Raw genomic sequence first — 21,822 nt, 5'->3', positions numbered from 1 at the left:
TTTGAAGGGAAGGATACTTTGGTTTTAGCATCAGTGAAGTTACTTTCTTGTCTTTTGTTGTAGTGTTGACCAATCCTATTAGAAACACCAAAAATATGTCCAAGGCTAGAATCAAATTTTATTGTACATACGACTCATGAAAGAACTGTGGAAACAAAAGACACTGGTCACATAAATTATTCAGGTCCCAGTTGTAGACAAGAACAAGAATCTCCTTTTTCTCACTGGAAAGTTAACATATTTATAAAAGGAAGTGTTAAAATATATATGCCATCCCAGTATAAATGTCAGTAAGAACTGCTATAAATTACAAACTACCTTCTCCATAAAGGTATTTATAATTGTAAGGTTTTTTTTTTATTTTTATTTATTTTTATGATAGTCACCGAGAGAGAGAGAGAAAGAGAGGCAGAGACATAGGCAGAGGGAGAAGCAGGCTCCATGCACCGGGAGTCCGACGTGAGATTCGATCCGGGGTCTCCAGAATCGCGCCCTGGCCAAAGGCAGGTGCCAAACCGCTGCGCCACCCAGGGATCCCAATTGTAAGGTATTTGTAAGAAAGTGAAATTGCTATGAATGTCTCTAAAAATGACATTAATCTTTAAAAATGTTAGCATTTCTAAAGCTTTTTTTCTAAACTGAGATATCTTTATTTACAGTCCATATAACTTGATATTCAGATGAAACCTCTTTCTTAGTTATTTCCAAATTGAATATTAAATGGCATCTTCACAGTTAATAGTTTTTAAATATAATTCTATATATCAGATGGTATTTTCCTGACAAAATAATTGAGATACAATTTACTCAAAATCTATTAATATAGATCTCTTAGTTGTCTTTTTAGTCTGAATTGAAGAATACTATTTTGGGTTTGGTATCATATATTCTAACAGAAAAAAAAAAAAACCCTCTGCCTCTGATACTTTGGTTGATACTTTGGTTACTTGGCTGGACACTGAGCACAGAGGGCAAGCAAACAGCCCTCACTGCTCAAAGCTTACATTTTGATGGAGACTCCACCTGAACAGGCCTAATGGAGCAAAATGGAATAGACACATGTGGTGTTCAGATCTATTCTCGGTACTAAAATATATAAGGATTTAGAAAATACGGAACTAATGGCTAGTCATTTTCTAGAGAAGCAGAGGATAAAGGTGACATTAGTTTTTAAATCTGCCTCATTTGAACATGATAAATGGGCGTTTCTGGAAACCTTTGTGTCAGACATTTGTACAAATGTAACAAGTGGATCAATTAACCAGGACACACACCAACTGATGTTAACACACAGCTAATGCATCTGCCTTCATCATTCCCCAGAATCTCCTGAGCTGTGTAAAAATCCCCCCCTTTACCAGAGGTTGATAGTTCTCATTGATTGAAGACCCTGGGGCCAGACTGTATGGAAGAAGAATCAGTGAGGCTTGTTAGGTTCACACAGCCAGCCAGTGGTAGAGCTATGCTCAGAGCCAGCGAGAAGGCCATGTTCCTCAGAACAAAGCTGGCTTAATCACTTGGATAGGCAGAATGAAATACAGTGTTTGTGTAAGGAAGTGTCTGGGAAATACAAGAAATAATTTTTTAAAAAGTCACTTTTTAAAAAGTTGGGGTCAAATGGTTTTCAGCTGGTTTTGAAAGAATAAATGGAGCAATTGGAAAGTGTTTCTTAATTCACTTATCATTAATAAATGATCAGCGTTAGAAATATAACTGGTGCACTGAAGAAGTGGTAATAAAAACATCAATCTTGATCAGTCTGCATCTTGCAAAGTAAACATAGCTTTGGGTCACATTTCCCATATAAGTTTGTAACTCTTTCTCTAGACTGAACACATAGATTTAGAAAACCCAAAGTTTGAAAAATTGTTCAAAAATGGCAAGTAATGGGGTGAGAGCACTGCTATCCATGAATTCTCCCTGCTTTATTCATTAATCATTCCTCTATCTTACAACTTGTGTGAGATGGGAATCTCCAGGAAGCCTTAGGAACGAAGTGGCCATTATATTGGGCTTATAGTCCATATAGTCATACATTATCAAGGCATGGCGGGTATCATGCTTGGTATATATCGAAACATTTTTTGTTGTTAAATATAACTGTGTAAATGAAACACGTTAAAAATCTACTTTCATGTGGTGCCTGGGTGGCTCAGGTGGTTAAGAGTCTGCCTGGGATCAAGCTCCACGTCAGGTTCCCCACTCAGCGGGGAGTCTGCTTATCCTTCTCCCTGTGTCCCTCCCTCCACTTATGCTCTCTTGTTGTCTCTCTCTCTCAAATAAATAAATAAAATCCTTTTAAAAAATCTACTTTCATTACTAAAACCAAATGCCATATTTTTATGGCCATATAGCCAACCCATCTTATTAGTTTAATATATTCATTAGTCTTGTGTCATGGTTATATAAAATGTTTCTTTCCATGATACAAATTTTATCAGACTCTGATCCTGTTTTTTAACAGGATCCTATAATAAAGCTCAATGGTAGGCACTTTAAATATGTAGTTTCTTGGGGTACTTGGGTGGCTCAGTGGTTGAGCATCTGCCTTCGGCTCAGAACGTCATCCTGGGGTCCTAGGATCGAGTCCCACATCAGGCTCCCCACGAGGAGTCAGCTTCTCCCTCTGCCTCTGTCTCTGCCTCTGTGTGTCTCTCATGAATAAATAAATAAAATCTTATTTTAAAAATTTAGGTTCTTGGGTAAAACTTCCCATTTCTGTAGAGTTTCCTGTGTACCCCTGAAAAGTCAATTCCTTATTTTCACACAGAATTCCTGTCCTCTAACATCACGGGCACACTACTGGAAAAAGGATCTGGAGCTCCATCCTATTGCCTAATGGATGTAATTTCTGACAGTGCTAATTCTTGCTGCCTTAGCAATATAGCTTCCAGGGAGTGGAACAGAAACATCTAGATATTCTTTCAAAATATGAGTCAGTAATATTCAGTGACATTGAGACATGTTCAACACACAGAATCAAAAATCCCAGTAGACATTTTAGAAGTTGCATAAATGCATCTCCATTTCTCTTCTGCCCACAGATGGGTTTCATGTGAAAATAATCATAAATTAACTTTCTTTTGTCACTCTTCATTAAGCTTCAGGATGCTTTCAGAAGTAAGGAGTTCTTTTGGAACAGAGCAGCTGTTTTAAAACATTCCAACTTAGAGTGGCTCTTTCTTGATCTTCCCTGCTAATTACAGTAAACCCAAGGACTCTGAAGAGGGAAGGAGTAAGGTAAACTGGCTCAGGACCTGCAAAAGGGAGGAACCACAGACAGGAACCTCACCCAATCAAAGTTTGGCCCAGACTGGTATTTCCCAGCCCAACTTAGTGGCAGAAGAGGGCTTGGTTGATGCATCCCTCCCACGTTCCAACTGTGTCCCTCGGACAACTTCAGGTGAGTCCAGCACCAGGATCTGCTAATATGAAGTGCCATGGCAAGCACTCTTCTTCCATGGAGCTGAGACTCCTCTCCCCGATGAGAGGCAAAAGTAGCTGGGAGGAGGCAGGTGCAAGAGGGAGCATACGACCACAACAGGCCCCCAGCCATAAAACTTTTTGGCCCTGTGGAAATCCCTCACCTCACCCCGAGACAAGAAGTAGTCTCGCATGGGAAAACCTCTTCCACCCCTTTGGGGGCACTAGAAGAAAGCAGTGAGAACCCCAGGGACACCAGATAAGCCAAGCGGACCAAAATGGCACCTTAAAGTGTCTGAAAATTAACCTCTCATTGGAACCACAACCCATTGGAGTAGACCAGGTCCTGCTTGCTAAACTTACACAGGCTGACTAAAATAGATTTATAGAAGACCAAGATTCTCCTAACACAATAGCTGAAGTTTCCAAAATGCAATTAAAAAATCACTTGTCACACCAAGATCAGGAAGTCACAGCTTGATTGAGAAAGGATGATGACAACAACAAGATGAATCATGCCAGAATCATCTGATGATGATGGTAAAGCAGCTCTCATAAGAATGCTTCAACAAACAACTACAAATCCTTCCAAAACAAATGAAAAAATAGGAAATTCCATCAAAGACACAGAAGTTTCAATTTAAAAAAAATGGAAATCACAGAACCAAAAAATACAGCAACAAATAAAATACACCACCTCATACCAAATATTTCATTTGTCGTGCAATCAAATAAAACAAAAACCACACACCAGCTTCTGATAAAAATTATTTAAATGTCTAATAACAGAAATAGTGATATATTTTGTCCAAGGCATGTCTTTAAATTAAACCTGTTAAATCTAGCCCAATTCCCCCAGAGAACATTATCTTATGAAAGTGGTTAAATGGAACCAATTTGTATTCTTTGAAAGGATTCTTGATCCAAAATCTAAAAGTCCAGTCAGAAAAATTGGGTAAAATGAAACCCTTAATTGAGTTGTAATAAGTAGCATTCTGTCGCATTTACCAAGCTCTTGCTCCCTTGCAGATTTAGCTCCTTCCAGAGGGAGCCCTGACTATGATGAGCACGTTCTGATAATTCACTGATTACCATTTCTTCAGCACAGACCAACAGGTTGTGTTCTAGAAAACCATACTTGCTTCTATGTGTGCTTCTCTACTTTTTACCAAAGACAAAACCTCACACCCAGCATCCTCCAGTGCAGTAGGGGGCTAGAAATGCAGCACCAATGTGTGTACCAAGGTTACGGATTCCCCAATACTCCTATGATCTACTGGGAGGACCTGGGGCTCCTGGACTCCTGGGACCAACAACTTCAGCCACCTGCAGCCTCGTGCCCTTAACCTATCCATTTACTCACACATTCACTTGATTAAAACACAGTTTGGGGAACTTAATAAAGAGCTTGTTAGAAACACTGATTGAAGGAATGAACCTTTTCACACAGCAAATGTTGTCAAAGCAAATAATGCTTTTATTATTTTGAAAGACTTTTCCTAAACAATGTTTTTTTTCTAAAATGCATGAAATGCAGGGCACTTAGGTGGCTCAATTTGTTAAGCAGCTGCCTTCAGCTCAGGTCATGATCCTAGGGTTGTGGGATCAAGCCCTGGAATCGGCGTCCCTACTCAGCAGAAAGCCTGCTTCTCTCTCTTCCTCTGGCCCTCCCTCCCTGCTCATGCTCACACTCTCTCTCTTTCTCTCTCTCTCCCAAATAAATAAATATTAAAAGTCTTAAAAAGTAGTGTGAAATGCAAACGGTTTCAATTATTTCAACTACAGTACTCAGATTTTATGATCGGTATTTTGCATACCAATTAGTACTTAAGAGACGTAACTTATTATGAACTTAAAGGGTGTGATTGTTATCCCCAGGCCAAGGTCTGCGAATCAACAAGTTTTACCCAAGAGTCCATATTTATGTAACAATGAATTCTCTTCTAAAATAGAATTACTAAGGCTTTCTCCAGCACAGAATACTGTGTGTTGCATAAATAGATTTCAATATTAATCAGTTATTATAAACACTGCTGTCACATTCAGCCACATAAAATTGTTTAAAAGTCAGTTTGCTTCCTCCTTATGATATAATGGTACCTGGTGAGAGGGTAATTTGCACGATACTAACTCAAGTTGTATTAGCTATGGCCAAAAATCAATTCAGAAGGAAAAAAATCTGCTATTAATTCCTCATTCATTAAGATGAAATATAATTTAGAGTGAAAAACTAAAACATAAAATGTAATTTTGCTTTACTTCTACTAACTATAGAGAACAAATAGAATTATTAACAATTCATTAAATTATAAACCGAAATGAGGACTATAGAATGTTAAGAAATAATAAGTCCATTATATGAAAAATATTTATGAATTTGTATTATTTCTCCAACAATTTTGACTATAATATGCAGATTCCCAAGGAATGTGTGTTTTATGTATTCTTCTAAAACATGTTTTCTTTCAACCATAAAAAATATTTGTTGACTAATAGAATGCCATTAAAAGTTAAATTTCATACTGACCAGTACATAAATTGGAAATAAAAAAAATAAATATGAAATGATGCATTAATTGAATAATTATTTTTTAAAAATAATTTAGGAGATCACTTTACCTGGCCATACTTTGCTGCCAAATGGAGTGGTGTCCAGTATTGATTATCTGCTATATTGAGGTCTCCGCCATGTTCGAGGAGAAGAGACACCACCTCCTTGTAGCCACTTGCACATGCCATATGTAACTGCAGTAAAGAAATATTTTCTTATGTAACTTTAAAAAATTAGGAACATCGAAACAATTTATTCAGTGGTTTAAAGAGAGCTAATAAAATATTAAATCTAAAAATACCTTTTAAAAAAGAACATACATGCATTTTTATTTTTTTATTATAAGTGGACATTGTTCTTTGCATTTTTGTTTTTTTAATATAAGTGGACAACATTGTTCTTTAAACAAAAGTTTATGGCTTCATTATTATTTTCCTTCTGACTGAACACTTTTTCATATAATTTCAATTTCCCTCTGTGGCATCCTTTCTACTATAATTTGAATACTTTTAATTACAAAATACAATAATTGATCGCTTTACCATTTCTTGCCCAAAAGTCAAACATGTAGTGAGTGGCTCTGAAATTCTAGCCCTGTACTTGATGTGACTGGAGGAGATTCGAGGACATAAATGACAACAGGAAATGTGAACATTTTGATGCTCTGGAACAGGTAATAGGGGCAGGCACACCGGATAAGTTAATCCTGCTGGACCTAAAATGATCATGCAGCTCTCACTTGAACACGGTCCCAGTTTAGTTTGCAAATGCAACCTGAGGTTTAAGCATGAAGCCCTAGGAGCATGCTCATTGTAATGAGGAGATCTGGGTTTGGAGAATGATTTGGACTTTCAGATGAGATAATTCCTGTTTCTAACACAGCAGCCTTGATTTGTAAGTAAACGATCATCATACCCAATTTAATTATGTTATTAAGTAACTACTTAATTGATTTCATGAACATCTTAATATGAAGCTATAAAGAAGGAAAAAGAAAAATAATACAAAAGTAGTAAAACCAATGATTTCTTCTTGGTTATGTAGCCTTGGATTTTTGTAGCTTTCTGTCTGTTTTTATTACAAAGATAAAATTACAATAAAGTCAAAGGACTTATTAAATACGTGTAAATATATATTAATAACATTCAGCAAAAACATTTGCTTTTCCACCTTTGAACTTAATCATGCTCTTTAAATATATAGCGTGTACTTCCATGCTTATTTCTGATACTTCACTGCACCGAAAGAACAAATATATTTGTCTAATTTAAGGCATAAACATTAAGAGATTGTTTCATATCAATCTTCTCATACCTTGTTAAACAAAGAATTTACCTTGTTAATAGTCTAGCCAACAGTCCCAAGAATAAAATACCCACAAGTTTCTTAGAAAAATATAACTTTATACATTTGTTCTCCTAGAAAACCAATCTTTCACTTGCTCCTAAATTTAGTCTACATTACTTGAATGATCAAATAATGATTCAAAGGTTACTCTGATCTGTGTGCAGTAACATCTGTATCTGGGAAGGTTTCCACTTTTAATATAAAACTGCACCAAGAGCTGTCCATTTGTTGCTTAGCACCTGTTAGTCACAAAGGCAAGTTCACTTGTCATTAAGGATAAATTCCTAGATGAGAAGACTTGCTTTCCACGGGGCAAAAACTGGGTTCTACTATTTCAAATTCAGCCTAACTCCGGGTCCCGCCATCTCAGGCACTGTTTTCAAGGAAAAGACAAGAAGGAAAGTCTTGGCTCACTGGGTAGAAAAGCAATCCAAAGCATGAGCTCCCAGTGACATCTCTGCAGGCAAATTCAATCCTAGGCAATCTCAAAAGGAAAGCAAAAACTCCTGACTTTGAGTCTTTCTACTTCTTTACAAGAGATAACAGAATTTTAAAAATTCATCAGAGTAAAATACTAAGAGCTTAGAGCCTTTACCTTGATTCTACAGGCATTCAACTTCTGAATCCATAAACAAGCCTCCAGACACCCCAGGGGACATTTCTCATCACTAAGTTAGAGCTTAAAAAATGTCTGTTTTCTGAAATGAAGTTATATCCCTGCCCTGTCCTGACATTTGCTGGAAGATGTCAGGTACCAAAGCGTGAAAGTGTTTATCACTGTGGTGTCTTAGATTACTCCTCTCCTGCTATTTTATGGGGTCTTATGAGAAACACAGAGGCAGCTGTTGTTTCTGTAGACAATTAGCAGCTTCTTGGAAGGACAATTGCAAAAGGACAGTTCTGGAAAATTACGGCCAGTTGGAAATCACCTATCTAGTTACAAGGCAGGACAAGGTTTCAGAGCAGCTTCGCAAACACCGCCCCTAAAAGTTATCATTATTCCCCCTAGCCTGTACAGCCTGTGATCAGTTATCACTGTCCTGGTTTTGCAGCTGTAAAAGCTGGGATGAGTTAATGTAGGCAACTGGCCCAGGGGAGTCTGGCCCCATGGGCTGAAGTCACGTTCTTCTGCATTCTCCAGCACTGATACTCTGAAACAGCAAAGGGTAGTGGACACCCGAGCTGGCCAGGCCACCAGGGTAAGAGCACAATACTAGTGCTTCTAACAAACCTTGGTTTGTCCTATAATTTATTGGTTTAAATGCAGCATCTTTCTTCTTCCCATAAACCACCCCCTCCCCAACAGTTTCCTTATCTTGTATTAGAACATTCGACTCTGGAAGATGCACACCATTTACACACTTGCTTCAGCGTTCCCCGGGCACACCAGCCGTGAAGGCACAGTGGTGTGTATTAAGCATGGCGTGTAGCCTCCTACTCATCAAAACCATCCTCAGGTCCCAGAACCTTTCAGATGTGAAAACACACAAGAGTCCCAGACCCCAGTTAGAAGTCTGCGGTAGTGCGATCCTCGTGAAAACAGCCTTTTCCTCATATAGGTGGTGGGAGAGGCTGGGGTCAAGACAGAATGATCAACCAGCAGAAGTCACATCCGTGAAGTGATGGAGCTCAGACTGAGGATCATCCTACCTGACCAGTTCCTAATTATTGGGCTTTTATGTATTTGCTGTATTTTTGTGTGGATAATCCCTATATCTGCTTCTCTGGTATTTTCCTTCTAATAAATTCCCAGAAATAGAACAGTTATTCTAAAATAATGAACATTCTTTCAACATATTTACACACCCTGCCGCACCGAGTTCCAGGATGTTGATGCCAATTCACACCCCATCCAGCAGTGTGTGGAGGGACTCTCCCTCACAGACACTAAGCTTTCTGGTCTTCAGCACTGCTTATTTTTAAAATGACTGCAAATAATTTCAATGTGCTTAAGTCCTACCAGTGGGTCTCCTTGATATATTTATATTTATATGTATTTTCTTTGGTGAATTGATTCTATTAGTTTTCTATTGACAGATGATCTTTTTCGTTCATATGAATCTACGTAATATTTTAAAACTATTAACACTTTGAAAGACCTGTTGCAAGTATTATCCCTGGCTTATTATCTGCCTCTTCATTGGGCTCATTATTTGATGCATAAATGTTCATTTTAATTTTTGTTGTAGTCAATGATCTCAGTATTTTCCTTTCTGTTTTTTCCCCCATTTGTATGTTGGAAGAACTTTCACCACCCAGATATAACCCCTTTTGATTGTGTAACATGGAACCTGGGTCTTCATTGTTAAGTCACTCACTCAGTCTTATTCTTGTGAATCTAATTTTTACAAAGAATCTATGTGTAAAATTTAAAATATATTTCCATTGAATGTGGTCTTATTTACGATGTGTGACCCCTGCCACTCTACCGCTGGAAGGTCACTCTGAGGTTCATGTCAAATACTGATGAAAATTATGTGAGGAGTAAATGAAAATCAATCTTGAGGAATAGCTCTTCAAATGCCTATAGGAATTAGTCCCAATTCTGAACCAATAACTTCAAATTTTCTCCAATTCTAGTCTTATATTAGATTAACAGAGGATTTTTCTCACCACAGTTTTCACAATGAAGTTAGTACATATCTAAAAGTGAGACCACATATGGACATTTGAAAACAGCTGTCCAAAAGCTGACTTAATTACTTTTTTAAAATGTTTTATTTTTTTTAAGGAGTCTACACCCACGCCCAACATGGGGCTGGAACTTACAACCCTGGAATCAAGAGTTGCATGCTCTACCTACTGAGCCAGCCAGGCACCCCTGCCTAGATTTCTTGCGAGCTCTACCTCTAAACTGAGGGCATAATAGGTCAAAATGAGAGATAAGACTGACTGACTGAACATGTGGGAAATTTTTTGTGTGTGTGTGTGGGGGGGGCTGGATTCCTCCCTAATTCAAGTCAAGAGAGCTTGGCTTTGGTGACCACTGACAGAAGTCACGTGTCCCTGGGAGTTTGGCAGAGACACTGTTACTGGTTTTGATTACTGATTAGAAAGAGCATAGGGCAAGAAGTAGCCTGGTTCTCTGCTTCAGTGTGCAGGGATGGGGAGTCACTGGTACACCGGCATCCATCTGCACTCATGAGTTTGCAGGGGCAAAAAGCACACACAGGGAGGTTTTTCCAGGGACAAGCTATGTTCATTTTCAGTTCTATTTCAGGTGGATGCCTGAAGAGCAAGCTTGGCTCAGCAGAGACAGGCTGGGGTGCCCCTGATCCCCCGGAGCTGAGGCAGGTGTCAAGGACCATCTGGAGGTTCCCAGTGATGGGGGGTGGAGAGGTGACATCTGAAGAACATCCACATCCTCACAAGCGAAGGGGTCAGCTTCTTGCCCAGAGAGCAGGACACTCTCTCAAGGAAGGTCAAGTCAAAACCTTCCAGCTCTCATTGTGTCTCTGCCTGTCCATCTGCCTCCTCCCCTCCTCTCTCTCAACTTCGGTGACACTGAAGAGGCAGCGGCGGGAGGGGAACAGATGTCCATGGCCACCCTCCCTTCCATGGACTCCCTAGTCTGATGCAACACTCTGCTACAGCAGGTTCAAGATTTCACTGAAATCAGGGTCCTCGACACCTGAGCCCACCAGCCCCTGCAGGATCTATGGAGAGATTCAGGGGATTTGCAAACTTGGTTGGGTTTTAACTAAAAAATGATTAGCTTTTTTTTCTAGCTCCAACTGAAATTTAGCAAATTCTTCAATAGTGAACCTAGGCTACACACCTATGTTGCTATCATCAAAAGAAATATGCTCCTATAACATTGCTCTCATAGCATATACCTCCAAATATCACCCATCTTCAAATCTACTCTTAAAATCATGGTAATGCTATATCTGTTACTTAGTGCCTTAATAAAGAAGCACATGCATTACATATCACATGCATTACATGATATTAATATCATATTAATATCAATATTAATTTTAATATTAAGATTATGACGTTTCCATATAAGTGGCTTTCTTTGTAATTCGAGGCACCGTCTTTGTTACATTAAAAACACAATTCTGACATGGAATCCATGGCTACACCAGAGGTTTAGAAGGTAATAAGGCATAAAAAAGATCAGTGAACCCTGACTTCATACAAGCTGGGACTTTTCATGGTTATATAGGAACAGGCACTCTGATCTCTAAACTGAGGCTATGTGTTGTGACATAAAGTAACCATAAAGGGTCTATTCCCTAAAAATGGCTAGAAAGCTGATGGCATTGGCTAAGCCTTCATCCAGAAGTAAGGAATGAATTGGCACCACCAAAATAACAAATGGAGACAAAATAAAATTGCTTAATGTTTGCACATCATGAATAGTTCTTTTTAACAAACCAAGTATATGTGTCCCAAGGCCAGATGTTATATGTCAAATTCTGTGACAAAAGAGTAAAGAACTAGCACCTTAATAATGTATCTGAAAGTCATTACAGCAGAATTTTCTAAGAGCATATATGGGCTGGAACTCAGGAACCCATTTTCATATGCTCTGTAACAGGCCTTTTTTTTTTTTAATTGTAGCTTTTTTTTTTGGTAGCTTTATCTTTTTTGTACAACTTAAATGTGTGGGAAATTATGCCTAAATTTGAACTACAATGATATTCTAACTGAGGATTAGAAATTTGTGGACAAATGTCTTCTCAACTGTTCCCACCAACAAGAGACAGAAACACACAATCCAGAGGACACCTCTGGGTTGGCAGTCCTTAACATGATAGACTAACCAATTCAGACACAAGAATTGATCTAAACTGCCACTTGCTACATGCTGTGATCTTCCAGGGACAGCTTCCTTGCCTTCCGATCACTATTACTTTCCTTATAAAAAGCTCAAAGATGATCATTTAGTTATTACAAAACAATTATTTGCAACGTTTATGCTCTCTGCTCAATAAAAAAAGGTCACAAAGAATGTCAAAATTGAAGATGGTTGAACACAATAGCAATTTATTGCTCTCTATTGATTCTTTCAACAGTTTAACAAATGAAGTAGGTGGATCCTTTTGTTTAGTGGTATTTGAAACTCATACTATTTTTATTTGGCAGTGTATTTTTTAAAAGAAATATAAAGTTGTAATATTTGATGGCAAACAGAGAAACAAAGTTCTACTGGGTTTCTGCTCTGTGTTAGACATTAGTGTGAAAAGAACCATTACCCACTCTAGTCTAGATTTTGAGCCTCCCACCCCACTGAAGCTGCCCTTGCTGAAAAGACCAGTTACCTCCACATTATGAAATCCAATGGCCAATTCGCCATCTCCAATCACTTGACCCCTCAGTGGTATCTGATAGTCAACCACTTCCTCCTTATCCTCATCTTCCTCATCATCATACTTGCTTTCCTTGGCTCCTGAAACATCTCATTCTTCTGCTTTTCCTCCCATCTTGGGAGTTCCTCCCTCCAGTCTCATTTCTGGATCTTTCTCTTCTTCTTAAGCTCTATGGCTTGGTCCAAAATTCTTCTTCCTTCTGTATCAAATCTGTGATTTCATTCAGGGTCAAGGCTTTCAATGTCACATAGATGCCAGTGTTTGCAAAATTGATTCTGCCGTCCAGACAGCTCCTGAATTCCAGACTCCAGGATCCAACCACAAACTCAACATCTCCAAGAAGATGGTTCAGGGGCACCTGTAGCTCTATGTTTCCAAAGCTGTTCCTGCTCTAACCTCGTTTTGTCCTTGTCCTCTGCCTTCTCCTCATTGAATGTTAACTCTATCACTCCAGTTGTTCAAGCTTAAACACACGTGGAATCATTCTGCAGTCGTCCTTTCTCTCCTACCACATGGCCATCAGGAAATCCCAGTGGATCTTCTTTTCATGCAGACAGAAGTTAGCCACTTTTCACCTTCTCAGCTTCCTGCAGCTTTGTCTGGTCCACACCACCAACCACTGAATTACCAGAAAAGTCTCTTAACTGAACTCTCAGCTTCAGCCCTGCCCCTTGATAGTCCATCCTTAACAAAGCAGTCAGAGCAAGTGATGCTTTTAGAACTGAAGTAGGACCATATCTGGCTCTCTCGAGAGCCCTCTGATGTGTTCCCATCACAGAGTAACTACAGAGTCCTCACACAGGTACACAGACCCTGCGCAATCTGAGCCAGCTACCTCCCTCCTTTCCTTTATTCTGCTTAGCTCTGTACTATTTCCAAGTCACAACACACCTGCCTCAGGGCCTTTGCACCTGCCAATGTTCAGCTTAGGATGCTCCCATGCACACCTGCAATGTGTGCAGACCTCTTTCAGGTCATTACTTGAATTTCTTTGTCAGTGACATCTTAACTGTATGTCTCTAAAATGTCAACAATACACTTAGCATGTCATTGTCTTTGTCTTTACTATTTCTCCTTTGCTATATATTTAGCTCATTTATATTGTATATTATGTATATCCACAACGAAATGTGAGCCCACAACAGGACTTTTGTGGTGTTCATTATTATTTTGTTCACAGGATGTGATTAATAAGTATCTCTTTAATAGGTTAATTACAATATTTTTCCATTTGAATGTGTGATTTTTCAATAAATTCTAAACATGCTTTATTTTCTTTGTTTATAACTTGGCATTATGTTTTTGATAGACTTTTGAAATTTATATTTCAAAGTCCAAAATCAATATCTAGGAAGATTATTCTATTGGATGTCTCAAGGTGATTGATTTGCATTTAACAAATCTGAAATTGTACTAGGTCTCACACCACTTTTACCCATTTAGACTAGTCACTTCTCTCATCACTGTATTCAACCTCACATCTTATTTTTTCCATGGTAAAAATAGTATCTCTGGTTCCAGACACTTCTACATATCCCATGCTTCAAGGGTCATACTCCCATCTGCTAGTTTAATTTTTCTCAATCTTTTCCCTGAGCCACAATACATTTATATACACCACAATTAACTTTAACACCAGCATGCCCAGGTCAAGTACATTTTATGGGTCTGTAGTCCCAACGATTTTTTTTATTTTCATAATTAGACATTATGCTTATATTAGAATTAATCCAAATTTAATTGTACTCTCTTTTACATTACCACAACTGTGCCTTTCAGCTATATATTTAAAAAAAGTAATGACATGATTTTGCTTGGATTCAGAAATTCATTCACTGGAGTAACCCATAATTTTTTCTTTTAAAATTAAAATGAAAACATTCTCCTATAAGCTCTATTTCAAAAATCACACTAAGTAATGCACAAAAATTATCCTAAAATTTTAAATGTACATTGAAGGAAGGCTTGAAGAAAATACACCAACCTGGAAACCCTGGATTTCTCTGAGCAGTGACATACATGATTTCTGTTTTGCTCTTTGGGTACTCAGGTGTTTTCAAGATTTTTACAATAAATATGTAGTACTTTTAAATCAGAAAAAAGATAGTTCTTACAAGTTAATGGTATCTAATTCTATGTAGTAGAAATCAACTGAAATTTTCTACGTAAGCAATATTTCAGAGTCAGTTACATAGACTTACCAGCGTTACCCCTTCATCATTTTTCTCATCAACATTTCCGCCACCTGATAAGAAGTGTTTGACATCCGTTAGCATGCTCATTGGTCTCTGAAGCTTCATCTGGCGCAGTGAGGTCAGATCCACTCCTAGGGGAAAAACAGCCTTTCAAACAGAAGGCAGAGATGCTTCTCAGCTGCTGGGGGTCAACCCTTAGTTTTATCTCACTGTTTTTTCAACACGTTCTTCTTTGAAGTCCCTCTTCTATTTTGAATTCTCAAAGTCTGTTTAATTGTTTTTCTAGGCATGCATTCTATTTTCAGCTAGAATATAGTCTTGAATAATTTTCCTCTTATTATATCCCAAAGATGTGATGTGATGCCTTATACCTGGCAGACTCTCACTGCATATCTGGTTCAGTAGAAATCATCAAGGTGCACTGCTAGAAGTATTTGAATTGAACTGAACTGAGTGATAAAATACAGTTTTTGTTCTCTTTAATTTCCTGGCCAAAATAGTTGCTTCTACAAGCAATGTAGTATCCTGGAGCAGAAAACTACCTATGGTGAGAAAATTGGAAAGATCCAAATAAACCTATAGTTTAGTGAATAGTATTGTAGCCACGCTGACTTCGTAGTTTGGACAAACATAGCACAGCCGTGTAAATTGTTGATGTGGGGCCACTGGATGAAGGGTATGTTATTCTCACAACTCTCCCATAGACCTCAAAAGCTTTCAAAATACATTTAAAGAGATACTCCAATCAAGCATTTCATGACTATTCATGTTAATAAAGAGAAATAAACTAAAGCGGAGTGAAGAACTGGCTATCTGACTTGACCAAGGAAGGTGTGGCCACGGGAAGCTCAGGTCTGCTCACCCCTGTTCAGAATTTATTTTAACCTGAGCTTTCGTGATCATGAATCTCCATGGTAGCTCATATCTTCACATTTATACATCCCATTCCCCGTATTGGTTCCTAGACATCACAGGTGTTGACTAAGGGGAAACAATCCACCTTATTCTCAGCGAGAGTAATCACGATGATGATGGTGATGATGATCAACATCTGTCTCTCAGCCAGTGGCTGCTATGAACCAGCTGCTCTTCTGAGCACATACTCTCTCTCCCTGTCTCATCTGACTGGGTCTGTGCCACAAATGAGGAGGAGGGCAGGGTGCAGGGGACCAGAGCTCCAACACGGGGGTGGATTCCCTGGCCATGCAGGTCTGTGGCTGACCTCCTTGGGGCAACTCTAGGAAAGGAACTTAACCTGTCTGGTCTTCTGCATACACAGTCACTCAGATAATAATATATATCCCAAAGGAGTGAAGCTACAGGCACTACTTACAGGATCTGACCAATAGCCAGAGAGCACTCAGTCTGTTTACATCTGCTGCCATCTTCCCCTCAGAGCCCAGCACCTCTGCCTCGTGGCACATTTCTCTCTCTTAGAGCCCAGATAAACATCAGAGCACTGGCCTCAGGGGTCAGGTTGCCTGGGTTTTAGTGCTGTGTCTTGTACTCACTTCTAGGGCCAATGGGAGAAGGTAATGTATCCCCTGCCTCAGTTTCTCCATCTCCAAAATGGAGCTGATAATTTTTGTTTCACTAATTATTATGAGGATGAGTTACAACACAGAAAGCACCGAGCACAGTATCCAGCTTGCGGCCAGCACTCAATGGACATGAGCTGTCATTTTTACTCAGCTTCCTGCTACCTGGATTCCATGCCATTCATTTAGGAGTGTTTTTCTTTGTAATAAAAAGGAGGCGAATCAAGGAAATACAAATCAAAACCACAATGAGATACCACCTCACACCCATGAGAATGGGGAACCTTAACAAGGCAGGAAACCACAAATGTTGGAGAGGATGCAGAGAAAAGGGAACCCTCTTGCACTGTTGGTGGGAATGTGAACTGGTGGAGACTCTGGAAAACTGTGTGGAGGTTCCTCAAAGAGTTAAAAATAGACCTGCCCTACGGCCCAGCAATTGCACTGTTAGGGATTTACCCCAAAGATTCAGATGCAATGAAACGCCGGGACACCTGCACCCCGATGTTTCTAGCAGCCATGTCCACAATAGCCAAACTGTGGAAGGAGCCTCGGTGTCCATCGAAAGATGAATGGATAAAGAAGCTGTGGTTTATGTATACAATGGAATATTCCTCAGCCATTAGAAACGACAAATACCCACCATTTGCTTCAACGTGGATGGAACTGGAGGGTATTATGCTGAGTGAAGTAAGTCAATCGGAGAAGGACAAACATTGTATGTTCTCATTCATTTGGGGAATATAAATAATAGTGAAAGGGAATATAAGAGAAGGGAGAAGAAATGTGTGGGAAATATCAGAAAGGGAGACAGAACATAAAGACTCCTGACTCTGGGAAACGAACTGGAGCGGTGGAAGGGGAGGAGGGCGGGGGGTGGGGGTGAATGGGTGACGGGCACTGAGGGGGGCACTTGACGGGATGAGCACTGGGTGTTATTCTGTATGTTGGTAAATTGAACACCAATAAAAAATAAATTTATTATTAAAAAAAGAAAATGAAAACACTAATTTGAAAAAATAAAAAAATAAAGAATACATTACTAAAAAAATAAAAAAAAATAAAAAGGAGGCAAGAATCAAACAAAATAAAGCAAAATACACTATTTGGCTAATGTAGTTTGTTTTAAGTACTCTGTCCAAAGCAAACGTATGTTAGTAGAGACACGAAGGGGGCACTGATGACCTGCTCTGGAATCTCCATATGCCATTTTGGAAGATCTAACAGATTTTTCTTAAGAGTTGCTTTGAGGTTTGCTAAGAACCAACTAATGAAACTATCACTCTGTTCTTTATAGGATGATGCAATGTGACATGTGAGTTAATTTTGGAAAATATTATTTCTCAAATGTCAGTGTTCAATTTTGCACAGTTGGAAGTAGCAGAAGAATCTGATGGTTACGTTATTCTAACTTTATAACGTGGCCAGGTTTTCTGGAGTGGTATGTATCTTTTAGAGAATTATTTAAACACATCGTTAAAGCTGAACGACTGATAGAAGAATAGGGCTCAAAGATAAAAGACAAATTAAAAACAGATTAGAGATCACTCATTTCAGCTCACTTATGACCTGTCATGAGAAAGGGATCTACTTTAGCCATAGTGAAGATATCAGAAGGGGAATAGTATGATATTCTGTCTTATTATTTTGAAACTTAATTTCAAATCAAATATGATGTCAAGTAAACTGTGATTTCAGATGTTCGTTTTATGTTCAGGCAAAAAGCAGAAGTCTATTTTCAGTTAGACAAAAGAACAGAAATGCCTTCTTTTCTTAGCCAAGCAAGGTTCTTAAGTGGCTCCAAGAAATAAACAACCAACGCTTACTTTGGACATCATAAGTATTTTGTAATGGGCAACCAGCCAAATGTGTGTTTTTAAAAAAACATTAAGCTTTATTTCCATCCTGTTTTCTGAAACACCTTAATATAAGTCCTGATTAGATTTATTGCTTTGACAGGAATTAAATATTTTCTTCTAGGAAATAAGAAACAAAATAATCTGCCTGAAATCTGCAAGTTGTTACATGTGACACTAACTACTATTGCCTGATTCCATCTGATACCATTGAGAGGTGCTTGTGCTAAAATCATACCAACACCTCAAGTCAGCCCAAACCCTACCTTAACTCTCCTTAACTGTCCCTCCTAAGATGACACTGTCTTTGTAACAGTTCCACTTTCCTTTTCTCTTATCCCTTCTGTGCCACGGGTATATCGCTAACTGTACCACTGTGCTAAGATACGATCCGCCACCCCGTGATGGTAGCATGGCCTTCTCTCACCTCCTAGAATTCTTCACTCTAAGTTTTGTCTCCATGTAAGCTTCCTAAGAAATCCAAAAGCTAAGGACACTCTGAACAGGCAGGTAAAGGCAGCTGCTTCTAGCAAAGAAAAATAAACATGTTCAAGCCCAAAGGGTGTTATAAACCTCCACCCGATCCCTACCCCTCAATTCTAACCAGAGGCATTAATGAGAGACTGTCCCCGGCAAACTGGAACGCACTGCCACCCTAACACTTGGTGATTCTCAAGAGGGTGGTGCAGGGACAGCATTTGGAATGAAGCTTATTAGGCAGAAAAAAAATACAAGGTCACTGTGAACTGATTAATCTGGGAGTCTTCTGAAGAATAATCAGGGAGAGCTAAACCAGTTTCTGAGGCTGTTCCAAAATAGAAAGCCCAGGGTTTTTTTTTAACTAAAGCAGCAACAGCATGATTGGTGAGGGATGCAGACGTATTAGAGGGATGTCAGGGAAGTAGAATCTATAAAATTTGGTTACAATTTGATGTGAGAGATTTAGGAAAAGAAAAGTGACACTAGGATACCTGGATTCCTGCCTATAAGGGTAAAATGGAATATTGATAAGCCATGCTTGGAGACCAGTAACTTCTATTTTGGGCATGTTACTTCCAATTGTCTGATACTTGATAAAATTGCTCATTGCCCAGCAGAAGGTCCTCAAAGATATCCGAGCTGCAGGAGTATTCCTGGGAGCAGGCAGGTGGTCACAACACAAGGAATGGGGGGTGAGATAAGCCAGAAACAGCATATGGAGTGACAGAAGAAGAGACTCAAAGACAAAGCTCTGGCAACCACAAACATTTTGGTGTCTGCATGTGCAAAGGGCACATCCAAAAAAAGAGAGAGAGAGAGAGAGAGAGAGAATGGAGAAGGGTATGGACATGGCATGGGAGCAATGGCAGGGGAGCAACATTTCACTGAACAGTGTGATGGAGGTCACTGAATGTCACAGTGAGATGCAAGAGGAGGAGGACAGGTGACCAGCCAACAGAGGGCCAAGGATGCAATGGCACTCTTTGTAGGGACATTTCCAGCAGAGGCAGAAGCTGAACATCAGTGGGCTAACCAGGGGAGATCAGGAGCTCCAGGGAACAAATGGGAGCTACTTTTTCTAAAAGGATGGCTTTCCCAGGAGGGGGGAGGTTGATGACCCATGTGGAGTGGAGTGAAAAGGAAATTTCCTCCCCCAAGCCATGCATGTGTCTTGGACCACCCTGGGCTACCCCCACGGTGTTTCCTTTCCTTGCTGGATAATTTTTTTTAAGATTTTTTATTTATTTATTTATTTATTTATTTATTTATTTATTTATTTATTTATTTATTTATTTAGAGGCAGAGAGAGAAGCAGACTCCATGCAACATGCCCAACGCGGGACTCGATCCCAGGTCTCCAGGATCACACCCCGGGGGCCGAAGGTGGCGCTAAACCACTGTGCCACCCGGGCTGCCCGCTGGATAATTTTATAATCAATTGTTTTCTGCAGGAGCCAGTTGGTTTGCCCCGTACTGCAGATCCAATATGCATCAAGCACTCCATCAGCCCTCTGCGGCTGTCTCGTTTTCCAGCCCGGGAAGCTCAGGCGTTGAGCCGAGGTTAATTGTTGTGCCTGGGTGTACTGTGTATGTCAGTGGTGACAGTACAATTAGAACTTGTGACCAACGATTTTCCATGTAATCAACTTGCACGCGACCTCGTCCTGCCTCCTGCCACATGCGTCCTGATGTGAGGGCGTGATAACTACTCCGCCTGGAACCTGTGGGCCGCACCGTGAAATTCAAGGATTTGCAACCACCGAGTTATTAAGAATGCAGTTCAAAAACACCAAGTGCCAAATAATAATGAAAATCTTGTCGTGGCGTATTAGAAATTTCTGAGGTTATCAGCCCACGCTGTCATTGCAGATAACTCTAAAATGTGCATCAACAAAGAGGCCAGAAAATAAACTGAATGAGACAGTATTCCCTGCAAGCACGGCAGCTGATACAGATAGGCAAGGAGGGACCCTGGCAGGAAGGGGAGAAGAATGAATGACATGAGGGAGGGGCAGATGGGTGGGAGGCACAGGCCAGGGCAACAGCAGTGACAAACGAAAACAGAATTAAAAAATGAGGAGACATTAAATTGAATTCGTTTCAGCAAACATGTATTTTACAAACTCATTGTGATAGCCACCATCGTGACAGATTTTCTTCTAACCATTCAGAGTCAATGCCTCCTCCTCTTTTTTTCCCCTTAATCGTTGTTAAAATCAACATCTTGGGGAGCCTGAGTGACTCAGTCTGTTGGGCATCTGGCTCTTGGTTTCAGCTCAGGTCATGATCTCGGGGCTGTGGGATCGAGCCTTGAATCAGGCTCTGCGCTGGGTGTAGAGCCTGCTTGAGACTCTCTCTCTCCCTCTCCCTCTTCTCCCCTAAACCCTGCTCATGCCCTCTCTCACACTCCAAGAAAAGGAAAAATAAACAATAAAAACAACCTCTCAAAGGAATACACTTATTTTTCTTTATAGAGAATAGACAGTACTGCTTTTGCAAATACTAAAATTTCCTATCAAACAAAATCCTTGGATGAATTGGAAAGGCTTATAAGTCAAGTTAGGTCTTTTGCAAATCAAGATACTTAATTTCAATTTTCCAAAAGAAATATTCAGCATGGTGGCTATCAGAAACCCACAATAAGAAGAGCAGCAAACTGTAAAATAGAACTGGCTCATCTAATAATACACGATTGAGTTCTTCATGCGAATTCAGAACTGGGCCCTGCGCGTCCACATTTTGCAAAGGTCCAAATAATACACTTCACAGCAGTGGGATGTGCATCACTTCAAGCTTCGCTCCCTTTAGAAGTGATCAAATCTGTCCCCAACAAGTCACCGCTGACAAGAAGTTAAGAGATCTGAGTGTGACCCTCAAGTAAGGAGCAAGCCCAAGACATGAGCGGGGAGGGAAGGGAGCCACACCGCGCACCCCGCGCCATCTCTGTCACCCAGTCAGGAGACTCTGTGACCTTCAGTGGGACAGCCTGGCTCCCACGGTCCCTAACGAAGACAATGGTATTTACCCCGCTTTTAGAATTAATGAGATAATTTTTTTAAAGAACTTGTGGCTCTTAAGTACTATTATTATTATTCTACACCATCCTCAGAATAA

General features: G+C 39.7%; 1 protein-coding gene across 1 annotated transcript in view; it reads right to left on the bottom strand.

Annotated features, from left to right (window-relative positions):
- MYO16 (myosin XVI) overlaps positions 1-21,822 on the bottom strand; it is a 444,013-nt gene that overhangs the window by 336,567 nt on the left and 85,624 nt on the right. Inside the window, exons 5-6 of the mRNA XM_055335623.1 lie at positions 14,841-14,965; positions 6,043-6,168 (exon numbers count right to left, since the gene is read on the bottom strand). Coding sequence (XP_055191598.1) covers positions 6,043-6,168; positions 14,841-14,965 — 251 coding nt within the window. The remainder of the gene's footprint in view (positions 1-6,042; positions 6,169-14,840; positions 14,966-21,822) is intronic.

This window comes from Nyctereutes procyonoides, unplaced genomic scaffold (assembly GCF_905146905.1).
Source record: "Nyctereutes procyonoides isolate TBG_1078 unplaced genomic scaffold, NYPRO_anot_genome, whole genome shotgun sequence".
Classification (NCBI taxonomy): domain Eukaryota; kingdom Metazoa; phylum Chordata; class Mammalia; order Carnivora; family Canidae; genus Nyctereutes; species Nyctereutes procyonoides.
The sequence above is the reverse complement of the archived record's forward strand: the minus strand, read 5'-3'. Positions and strand labels throughout refer to the sequence as shown.